At 35.8% G+C, this 12,191-nt stretch overlaps 1 protein-coding gene across 1 annotated transcript in view; it reads right to left on the bottom strand.

Moving 5' to 3' along the window:
• Positions 1 to 1,771: 1,771 nt before the first annotated feature.
• LOC122732063 (WD repeat-containing protein 19-like) overlaps positions 1,772 to 12,191 on the bottom strand; it is a 135,727-nt gene continuing 125,307 nt past the window's right edge. Inside the window, exons 32-34 of the mRNA XM_043972253.1 lie at positions 10,766 to 10,889; positions 7,733 to 7,809; positions 1,772 to 1,886 (exon numbers count right to left, since the gene is read on the bottom strand). Coding sequence (XP_043828188.1) covers positions 1,772 to 1,886; positions 7,733 to 7,809; positions 10,766 to 10,889 — 316 coding nt within the window. The remainder of the gene's footprint in view (positions 1,887 to 7,732; positions 7,810 to 10,765; positions 10,890 to 12,191) is intronic.

A 12,191-nucleotide genomic window follows, 5' to 3' on the forward strand; every position in this document is an offset into this window, starting at 1 on the left:
AGAATCCTTATCCAGTCACACCTCTCTAACCACAGGTGTCCTCTCCTCCTTCTATACAACTTCACTTAATGATCTATCTCCTCAGCTCCCATGGATCTCCTGTAGATCTTCCATCTCCATTCTACCATCTTTATATCAATTCTCCAATATACCTGTCCTAACCTCTCCAATGATCTCGTCTCACATGTCCAACTGCCTTTCAGACATACCAAAATGGATGTCCAATAGACATCTTAAATTCAACATGTCCAAAACAGAACTCATTCCCTTCCCCTTAAACCCTGTCCCCCTCTTATTTTCCTATTATTATTATTTTGGGGGGGGGCAATGAGGGTTATATGACTTGCCCAGGGTCACACAACTAGTAAGTATCAAGTGTCTGAGGCCGAATTTGAACTCAGGTCCTCCTGAATCCAGGGCCGGTGCTTTATCCACTGTGCCACCTGGCTGCCTCCTTTTCCTATTATTATTGAAGGCAACACCATCCTCCTAGTCCCTTAGTCTCACAATCTAGGTGTCATCCTCAGCTCCTCACTATATCTCATGCCCCAAATCCCAGTCTGCTGCCAAGGTCTGTCAATTTCACCTTTGCAACATCTCTCAAATATACCCCCATCTCTGCAGTGATACTACTACCACCCTAGTGTAGGCCCTCATCAACTCTAACCTGTATCATTACAGTAGCCTGCTGATGGATCTGCCTGCCTCAAGTTTCTTCCCACTTCAATTCATCTGCCATTTAGCCTCTAAAGTGATTTTCCTAACATGCAGGTCCTTTCATGTCCCTTCATAATGTATAAACACACACACACACACACAGCCTTTACAGTCTTCTCACACCCTATTCCCTACCACATATCTTTGATCCAGTGACAGGGGCCTCATTGCTGTTCCTGGAACAAGACACCCAGTCTCAGCTCTGCGTATTTTCTCTGGCTGTCCTCCATGCTTCTTCCTCTTTATCTCTGCCTCCTGGCTTCCCAAGTAATCCCATTTTCTACAGGAAGCATTTCTCAACCCTAATGCCTTTCCTCTTTTAATTATTTCCTTTTTTCCTGTATATAGTTTGTTTGTACATAATTTATTTGTTGTCTCCCCCATTTGATTTTGAGCTCTTAAGGGCAGTCTTTTGCCTCTTTTTTGTATTCCCAGAACTTAGCACAGTGCCTGACACATAGTAGGTATTTATGTTTTGTAAATGACTGATAGATGGGATGGTATAGTATCATTGCATATAAATATCTGTACAGTGCTTCTATAACAACCTATAATTTTTATCCCTTTTGGAGTAGGTATAACTTTTATTGCTGTATTCTAGTAGTCCCATCCTATCAACTTTTAACATATTAAAATATCACATTCAATTCATTACCTATGCATTGATATATAGATATCTTGGACCATTAAGTTTTATTTATATTCCTCTTCCCCATTTTCTCCTGTGCATATTTTAAAACATGTATAAGAATATATACTTCAGTCTAAATCTTTGTTTTTGTTAGTACTATATGTTTTGCTATCTCTCCTGTAAGAGTTTAAGCTCATTAGAAGTAGAGATTTATTTTACCAAACTCTCCAAATTTCCATACAGTGTTATGTCCATAAACAGGGGTGATGATAAGGATTACTTATTACCCCATAGTCACCTAATATGTCTAGATAATATGGCCTATGTAAAATAAACAAACTTTTAAAATATATTCTTATAACTTTTAAAATTATTTCTTGCCATCATTGATAAAACATTTGCCACAGCATTTACCTGAAACCATTAATGATCTCCTGCTTCTGGCTTGAGATAAGGTGTACAATCAGGTATTTTTTTAATATTAGCCATGTTCAGTGTTTCTGAACACATAGGACAAGTGCTTTCTGTATGCAGCATTCTGTTTTTAAAAAATTTAGAGACAAGTGGCATATAAATATTTGTTTTGCTAGAAAATTACAAAGCATTAACTACAACTTACCAGTGAGTGCCATTCCCAAGAGAATCTCCCCTAACATAAGCACATTTAGCCCTCACTTCTTTTTTTTTTAGACTTTTGTTTTCCAAATTACATGTAAAAGCAAATTTTGACATCAATTTTTTTTAAAACTTTGTGTTCCATTACCATAAAAAAAACTTTGTGTTCCAACTTCTCTTCCTCCCTCCCCTCCCACGCCCACCCCAAGTACTCAAACAATTCAACATAAATTATACACGAGTAGTCATGGAAGATAATTCTACATTATCTTGGTTGTGAGAAAAAACAGATAAAAACAAAACTTCAGATTAAGGAATTGTCAAAAACAATGTGATTCAGTCTGTTTTCAGATACCATCAATTCTTTCTCTGTAGATGGACTGCAATTTTCATAAGTTCTTCAGAGTTATATTGGATCATTGCCTTGCTGAAGATAACCACGTGCTTCCCAGCAAATCATCTTACACTAATGCTGTTATTTTGTATACAGTACATTTCTCTCTGCTTCAGTTCATGTGGTTTCCAGGTTTTTCTGATAGCATCCTGTTCATCATAATTTTTATATAGTACCTTGAACTTGACAGAGAATTTTCTTCACAATAGCTCAGCAGAGTAGGTACCATACGTTTTGACATTGTAGTCAATCATCATAACTATTTCCCTCCATCCCATTCCCTTCCAATGATATTTACTCTGTTGTCTATCTTATTTTGCCCTAATCCTCCTCAAAAGTGTTTTGCTACTGACTGTCCCCTCCCCCGCTCTACTCTTCCTTCATTCACCCTTCCCTCCTTATCCTCTTCCCCTCCTACTTTCCTGTAGGGTGAAATAGATTACTCTTCCCAATTGTAACCCTCACTTCTAATATGATGTACAGTTCAGTTCCCATACCTGTGGTATTCACTAGGACCATTTCTCCTAGTTGGGAAAAGGAAAAGGGTAAGGTTTCCTTTTGCCTATCATTCTTCTTTTTCCCACTCCATATGTAGTTGTAACTCTGAAAAGGACCTTAAGGAAAGCTGCTCTTAGGGTCATCCCAATTCCCTAACTCTCTCCATGCCCAGCCTACACTGGCAAGTAAGAATTTCTAATCCTTGATGTAAAACAGCCCCTGGGGTATCATTCTTTTTTTATTTAATTAATTATTATTTTTGTGTGGGGGGGGGCAATGGGGGTTAAGTGACTTGCCCAGGGTCACACAGCTAGTAAGTGTCAAGTGTCTGATGTCAAATTTGAACTCAGGTCCTCCTGAATCCAGGGATGGTGCTTTATCCACTGTGCCACCTAGCTACCCGGGGTATCATTCTTAAGCTGCTGAATGCTTTATGTACAGCTGGAAAACTTTTTCCCTAAAGTAAGAAATGAATCATGCTGTATCATTTAATAGTTCCATTTTCTTTTAAATCCCTTACCTTTTCATTCTAAAAAAGAAAAGATGAAAGTAAATAGTGTTGAGGTTTACTTCTTTGGCATTATTTTCTTATGTTTTATTTAGGTTTCTTTTTTTTTCTTTAAAAATATTAAGAATTTGGGGGCAGCTAGGTGGCACAGTGGATAAAGCACCGGCCCTGGATTCAGGAGGACCTGAGTTCAAATCTGGCCTCAGACACTTGACACTTACTAGCTGTGTGACCCTGGGCAAGTCACTTAACCCCCATTGTCCCACAAAAAAAAAAATTAAGAATTTAAAATTTTTACTTTTAAAAAAATGCCATTGTCTTATCACCTATTAATGCTAGTATTTATGTTGTCAAACTCCACCAACAAGGGTTTGGGGGATGATTTGCTACCATTTATCCCTCAGTCAGAAAATAATAAAAGGAACTGTTCATAAGTTTCAGAGTAAGGATAACTACTATGAAGAAGATGCATTCCAACAATTTTCACTTCATGATCACAATCTTTACAGGTAGGTGGCACAGTAGATAGAGTGCTGAGCCTAAAGTCAAGAATACAAGAATGTATCTAGTTGCAGAGATGACCTTAAGTTCTCAAAGGCTATGCTAACAAAAGTCAGTTAACAGTCAACAGGCGTTAATCAAGCACTTACTAGATGCTAGGTGCTATGCTAAGTCTTTAGGATATAAAGGAAAAAAAACATAAACCCTGACCTCAAGCTTTTTAAGTTTCTACTATGCTAGAAAGACTCTGAACATATGATTAATTCTTTAGCTATAGCAATTCATAAAACAAACAAAAAAACCAAAACAGTCCCCATTACTCTTTGCAAACTTTTCATTTATATGACAGTGGTGATAGTGAAACACAAAGGGACAAAAGGTACCAAGAATCACAGAGTTTTTAGCATGTCTACAACACTTAGCTGTTGGTATGCTTGACCAGTGCCTAGCAAGTTATCTGTTGGAGATGAAAGGAAGCTTCCCTTTAATGAAAGGATGTCTCATAGGCCTCTCCATGGAAAGGAAAAAGAGCTGGTGGAGTTGGTTTAAATGTGTATCCCAAGGCAACAAGATACATTATTTCATGGGATAGTGGTCATCTCTTATTGTAGTGCTCACAATAAGATTGGCAAAAAAGGCTATCATGAAGATAATTGCAGCTTATGTATCAATAGCTGTGGCAGAGAATGAGGAGGAAGAAGAACCTCTTATGACTCTTCAAATTAAATCAATATATACTCCAAATACTTTAATATTCGGTGACTTCACTGAAAAGGTGAGCACAGGGAGCTAAGCAGAAACAAAATTATGATGGAAAATGTGATGTTTAAAATCTAAATGTGTGGTCGCCTTAAATTAGAAGCTTTAGCACCAGTGTTTGGGCATTAAGCATTTATTAAAGCATACCAGGTATTCACGTGGAGTTTAGAAAGTTAAGAAAAGGCCTATCTAGCCTAGAGTTCCAGCCTAGTCTGGTTCTTCCTCAAAGTCCACCACCATGAGCCTACTTCAACCACGAACTCTCCTCAAACTGAGTGTGGAAGCTTTTTATAGGTCTGGAGAGGTGGTCCTTACACACTGCTGCAAGCTGATTGGTTAGCGTCATCCAAATCCATTGGTTCACTGGACTAGAAGGTGGTCTCCAGTGAGTTCAAAGTCCTTAGCTTCTAAGAACAATACCTTCTTAAGGGCTGGCCAGGCGTGGTTACAATCTAGTTAACTTGAAGCAGGCTAATCAGCAAAGTCAAGCACTCTCACTTAATTCAGATGAATCTCCAGGTGGGCCTTTGAGTATCTGCCAAATCCCATTATTCTCTCACAAAAATATGGATGGCTGTGAGTAAGGAATGAGAAACCAAGAGTCCTATCTATATTTCATTAATACTTTCTTTTGAGAAGAGAGTTTGGTGCCAGTATACTTGATCAGATAACATCACGAAAATTTAAAGGATCACATTTTTAGCAAACAGAAAACAACCACCCTCTAATTATTAACACCAAGCAAGGCGTAAAATAGGGAGACGCATGCAGCACAAAATTCTTTACCACTATCATGGGAAAGTTCAATTTGGAGTCCAAGTTGAAGAACTTCCCATATCTAGTGAAGTTCTTCACATACTTCCTGTTTGTGGGTGATATTATGTGGATTACATCAATCACAGCAAGAATATAGAGTCACCTAAATGTGACCAATAATTACTGAAAAAAGTTCACTCTATCCTCTAAGGAAAAACCACATAAATGAAAATGGTTCATTGTCTAGATTATCATATGCAATCGGATGGACGAAACTATAGAGCTTGCCCACAAATACATATCTTTTGGACAGAAACTTCAGATAAGGAAACTGGGCCATAATTGAATTGGAACAGGAGTATATATCTCTGGAAAACTACATAATATTTTTTAATTATCCCCAAGCTTCATCCTGAAATGAGAAAGTACATTTTTAATAACAGTACTTCATAAATGACTGCAAGCCATGGAATGCTACCGTCTCTGAAAAATGAAAGTTGGTGATTATTCAAAGAGCAATGGAGAGGACCATGGTAGGCCTAAGTCAGCTACAATTTATCACCAATATGTACCAACTGTGCAAGAGTAGTATAAAGAATTAAATGAAAAAAGAATTTTTTAAAAGAGGTTAGATGCCTGGAAAAGTGGCTAAGCCAATCATCTTGCAAGAAAAAGGGACAAAAACTGCACATGCAGAGCCCTTGTAACAAACCGGGATCTATACAAGTTCCAGAGCTTAAAGGAAGACTCCCAAAACAGTATGGAGACCACCTCCCTCCCTCTCTCCCCCACCATAAAAATTGTCACCCCTCCACCAGGTTCAGGAGTCACACGGAATGAGAAGATATAGATGGGCATGAATCTGTATTGGCAGGAGTCTCACTTTCATTAAAATATATATTTGCACTTAAATCTATGTTTTAGAAAGCACTGACTCTCTGCATATTTTCCTATTAGATTTTTAAGTTAACAGTAGATTTTTTTCCATACTCAGTAAATGTCCACCGTGCCTACTATAGCAACATGTTCCACATACATGTAAAATAACACGGTTTTGTGTTTTGTTTTTTTTTTAGTGAGGCAATTGGGGTTAAGTGACTTGCCCAGGGTCACACAGCTAGTAAGTGTTAATTGTCTGAGGCTGGATTTGAACTCAGGTACTCCCGACTCCAAGGCCAGTGCTCTATCCACTGCGCCACCTAGCTGCCCTAACACGGTTTTTATACACGTTTTTTATACAGTTTGGTCAACTGTAATGTTATTACTAATTGCTGAAGAACTCCATTTCATTAGTTTGTAGTTTCTATGGTAATCCATCCTCTCAAAAATTCTGATGAGGAATATTGCCAAAATTATTTCCTCACCAATCACCTGACTTTTATGCTTCTTGCAGTAAGTGGAGAAAATATACATTAGTTGCCTTAGCAACCCATTCCCTTGAGGCTGATGCACTCAGAAAAAGGACGTATACCTGTTACTATAGTAACTCAATCTGTATCAAAAAGGATTTTCTCTTTGCTGCTAAAAACATCTTTTCCTCAATGATGCTATGTCAAAAAGAAAACTATGTAAGCCCTTGAAGGGCAGGAAGAGTTTCCTTTATATCCTACACCATGCCCAGTGTAGTATCTTACACACAGCAATATTTGTTGTTATTCAGTTGTGTTCAACTCTTCATGATCCCATGGACCATACTGACCAAGGAGTGGTGTACCATTTCCTTCTTCAGTAGATTTAGGCAAATGGAGGTTAAGTGACTCACCCAGGGTCACACAGCTAGTAAGTGTCTGAGGACAGATTTGAACTCAGGTCTTCCTTACTAAAGGCCCAGAGCTCTATCCACTGAGCCACCTAGCTACCTCTACATAGTAGTATACAATCGTGCAATTATTCTTTATTAGCCGATTAAGTAATCATAAATCTTCTCTAATGTATCCATATTGAAGTATAAGACCTTGTGTTTGTACATTAAAGGTAGGTTTTCAAAGTACTTTTCATATTGTTTAGCATACAATAAAAATTTTAAAATAAAAAGTCACTTAAGAAAAGCAAGGAAGATATTTCTTTCCTGTGCCTATTAGGATATTACTGACAGGCCTTAAGAAGAGTCAACAAAAATTTTAGTGTAAGATAAAATTTCTTTGGATTAAAAAAAGTTCAAAAAAGATAATAATAAGCAGAAATTGCAAGGTATAAAACTAATTAAGATGTCAAATCATGAATCATCCTAAAAACTGCACAAAAGCAGTTAGATAAGAGAAACAGAAAGTGTAGCACTTTCTACAGCTTGAAATGAGAAAGTGTAATACTTGGGAGGTTTTAAAGTGTTATAATTAAAACAATTAAAACTTACATTCTCATCTCTGTATATAAAGCAGGAAAGTCACAATAAGGGCACACGGTCCAGTCATCCTTTATCATATGTCGACCCTTTAAATAAAAGTTTTACAGAAAAATTATTTGAATTATGATTTAATAATTTATTTCATACCACATGCCATGACATATGGTCAGATAATATTGGGTTTCCTCAAGTTTCATTACTTCACGTCTCTCAATTCTTAAAAAATATTGTATTTGTAAAATATTGTAATCTATAATTCCCCATTTTAAAATTAAATGTTAGACTCATCTAACAGCTAATAATAAAACATCTCAGGGATTAAAATGCTTAAAAACAATAGATCATCATGTTTTCTGTACTAAGTAAATTATCTGTTGCATTTTAGTTTCTGAATTATTTAACAAACAATATCTAACTGATAAATTTAAATATAGATTTACAAAGATAAATAAAATTAAAGAAAAACTGATTTTTAATAAAAAGATTACCCAGATGATTCATTTAAAGAGACTGTATTATAGAAATGAAATTTTTATTTGTCTTTTCCAACAACAACAGATAGAAAGAGAAAGTCCATTTAAAATAACAGTAGACAACATAAAATACTTGGGAGTCTACCTGCCAAGACAAACCCAGGAACTATATGACCAGAACTATAAAACATTTTTTCACACGAATAAAGTCAGATCTAAACAATTGGAAAAATACTAATTGCTCATGGGTAGGCCAAGCCAATATAATAAAAATGACAATCCTACCTAAGTTAATTTATTTATTTAGTGCTATACCAAACTATCAAAAATATTTTCTAGATCTAGAAAAAATAATAACAAAATTCATCTGGAAGAAGAAAAGCTCAAAGATATCATGGCAATCATGGTAAGGTTTTGAAATGAGATAGGAATTGTGTTGGTTTTTAAAAAACCTTTGCACACACAAGATTTTCAATGAATAGTTAAATAGTAGAAATTCATATTCATAAGGAATATTTTAAAATTCACCTAAAAATGAAACATCATTCTTCCTGTCACCCTTGATTCTGACATTTTACTTTGAGAAAGGGAGAAAAATTCCAACCCTTCTCAAACAGAACAATTTGATTCATATTCTCTTTCTCTCTTGGACATGTGGGTTTCCAATGATAAGAATAATTTATAATTCAGCTTTTCCATATGACTATTTTTTTCTTTATTTCTCTCTATATCCATATTGACTTTTTCATTTTCTTGTTTTGATTCTTATATCTTCTTCAGGTTCTCCTTCCAACTTGCATCAGGGTCAATGATTAAGCTTAGGTGAAGCATGGTTTCAATTCTGTCTTCATACAGACCACTAGTTGGTGCAGTCGATAAGAGGATTAGACTTGGAGTGAGAAAGCCTTCCTCAGAAAACCACTTCAGAAACTTACAAGTTGTGTAACTCTGGACAAGCGACTTTTAGAGAAGAGGAGAAGGGAAGAAGAGCAGAAGAGAACAAGCATTGCTATGGTGCCTATTATGCACCAGGCACTGTCCTAAGAACTTTTTACAAATATTATCTCATTTGATCCTCACAATAATACTGAGAGATAAGTACTATTATCATCCCCATTTAACAGTTGAGGAAACTGAGGCAAAAAAGGGTAAGTGACTTGCCCAGGGTCATATAGCTAGTAAGTATCTGAGGCCAAATCTGAACTCAAGTTTTCCTGATTCCAGGTCTGTGCCACCAGATGCCTAATCATAATTTATGTGATGCCACATCACAACTTCTTAGAAGACAAGCATTTGTTTCTTCCTGGGAGGGTCTCATTTTCCCATCAATGGGAAGAGTTTATATCTATTATTTACTTCAGTGTTTGGTAATCCTTCTTCTTTACTTTTTTGTATATCTCATGTTGTTTTTTTTTCACCCAAACCTCTTGACACGTCAGAATTACTGTTTCCTCCTCCTCCTCCTTTGTTTTCATTTTAAAACATCAATTCTAATTTTTCAAGGCATGTAATTCTTCTTCATAACCTGAAGAGAGTAGAGGCATTCCTTAGGCACTTTTACCTTTTTCTAAGAGGGAAGCTCATCTGAATTTAAGCTAAGTAAGGATCTGTTTAATTTAAGCAAGATATCAGTTATTTGACCATGGTAGAAAGACAAACATGTACGCCATGCAGTTAGATCTCTGCAAAATTTTTCTTACTCTTCATACTTGCTGGATTGAAATTCTCAGTCCTCCATCAATCTTGTTGGTGGCTCTTAGGACCAACTTCCTCATGGTGAACTTGTGTAGCAAAAATCCAGCCTTCTGAGAGGCTCAAGATCTAGACACTGTTTAAAAGAGGTTCTGAATCATTTATTTTGCTTCCTTCAAAAAGGAAATAAGCTTCCTGCCAAAAATCCATTGCAATGTTTTTCATCTTTGTATTCTAAACACCTAATATGCTGTATAGCACATAGAAGCTATTTAGTAAGTATTGGTTGAATTGCTGAGTATAATCCATACTTCAGCTAAATCCTCTAAATTGTCAGGAACTACTAAATGTTTCTCAGTTTGACAAACTATATAGTATAAAGGAAAGAGTTCCAGACTTGGATGGTAGAGGCCTATGTGGAATCTTGCTTCTGACACTCAGTAGTTTCATGAATATGGACACAAACTTAAGCTCTGAACCTCAATTTCTTCATTTGTAAAATGGGAACATTAACACCTACTACCTAAGCCACATGGTGGTTGTAAAGTTGGTGCTTTATAAACCTTATTATACCATGAGTTATTTATTTTAATTGAGGATTAGTCTGATCTGAATTTGGCTAGAATTCTCTGAGTTTCAAAAATCCATGCCCATTTCTTTCTAAAATATATAACATTGATTTGGGGTTTTTAAATAATTTAAATGTAGCTACTTAAGTCTACAGTAGCATTGACGGCTTATGTTTTGACTCTTACGAAAAGATAGTGATAGTCCTACAAAACACTAAAAAAGATAAAAAGGAAAGAACCTAATAGAAAAATTATTTCTAAACTATTTAATCATTTTCTTGCATAAAATGTGTTTCTAAGAAGCTTACAGTTGCAATGCAGTATGGGAGATTATTTTTACACCCTGGACAGAGTAGTTCACACTCAGGGAGAAGGAAATCACAAAATGGGCATGGTGTTGTTGTCTCTTCTGTTTCTGATGTATCTGGTCTCCTATTAAAAAAATTAAAGCATAGCTTCAAAATTAATAATATACCTCATCTCTCCTAAAATTTAGCAGAAGTAATAAGACAATATATTTTTAAGAATAGTAGCACTTCCATTCACTTAAACTCTGGTTGAGGTACTCTTTCAAGTTTTTCATTCTTCATAGTATCTAGGGAAGCTCAGTAGTACATGAGAGAGAGAGATAGGTCTGGAATCAAGAAGACCTGGGTTCAATCATGCCTCAGACATTTACTAGTTGTGTGATCCTAGGCAAGTGACAACCTCTATTTGCCTCAGTTTCCTCAACTGTAAAATGAGAATGACAGCCTTTACCTCACAGTATTATTGTGAGAATCTTATAACATTTTAAAAGTGCTTAGCACAGTGCCTACCACATATAAGAACTATATAAATAAATGCTTATTTCCTTCCCCCCCAAAAAAGAATAGTAGCACTTCCTTAAAAAAAAAACTATAGAAATCACATATGAGTTTAGATAATACTTCCAGTTCTGATCTAGGTTGCATAAGTTACAACCTATCCTGCTGTGCTTTCCCACTGTATATTAGAACTCATTCAAAGGGTCATTGTGAAAAATTTTTAAATAACTACATAGAAAAATATCTCATGGGATTTTTAAATTATTTGCATTAATAGAAGTAAAACATGAAATTCTCCTCTCTGTCTGAAACTTCCTTCTACCTCTTTCATTCCATTCAGCCACACCAAACCTGGTCTTTGTCTTCAAAAAGATCTCTATTCTTCTAGACCCTTCCAAATTCATATGTCTATCAAACTTCCTACTAGTGTCAGTTTTCTCCCTCTCCAATAGAGAAACCAAGATTAGCTATCTTAATGTTTTTTTCCCTAGCACTGTAAAATCAATCCCATGGCTCCTGTGATCTTCTGACATACCTCTTTGGGGTATATTCCTAGTAGTAAAATCCCTTGGATTAAAGAGTATGAAGTTTAGTGCCTTTTCTTACATAATTCCAAATTATTTTTCAGAAGAAATAATGATTTTATATCTCTTCCAAGAGTATATTTTTGTGTCTGTCCTCCCATAGTCCCCATACAACACTATTTCTATCCTTCATCGTCTTTGCCAATTCAATGTTCATTTGTTTCAGCTCACTAATCTATTTTACAATTTTAAAATATTTTTGAGGGCTATTATCTCACAAGCTATCTCACATGTTTGAATTTAAATTTTTCTTCACATGATTGTTGATAATTTGCATTTTCTCTATAATTTTTTTTGCTTATATCCTTTGACCACTTATATATTGGGGAATGGTTCGTGATTTT

This window comes from Dromiciops gliroides, chromosome 6 (assembly GCF_019393635.1).
Source record: "Dromiciops gliroides isolate mDroGli1 chromosome 6, mDroGli1.pri, whole genome shotgun sequence".
Lineage (NCBI taxonomy): Eukaryota > Metazoa > Chordata > Mammalia > Microbiotheria > Microbiotheriidae > Dromiciops > Dromiciops gliroides.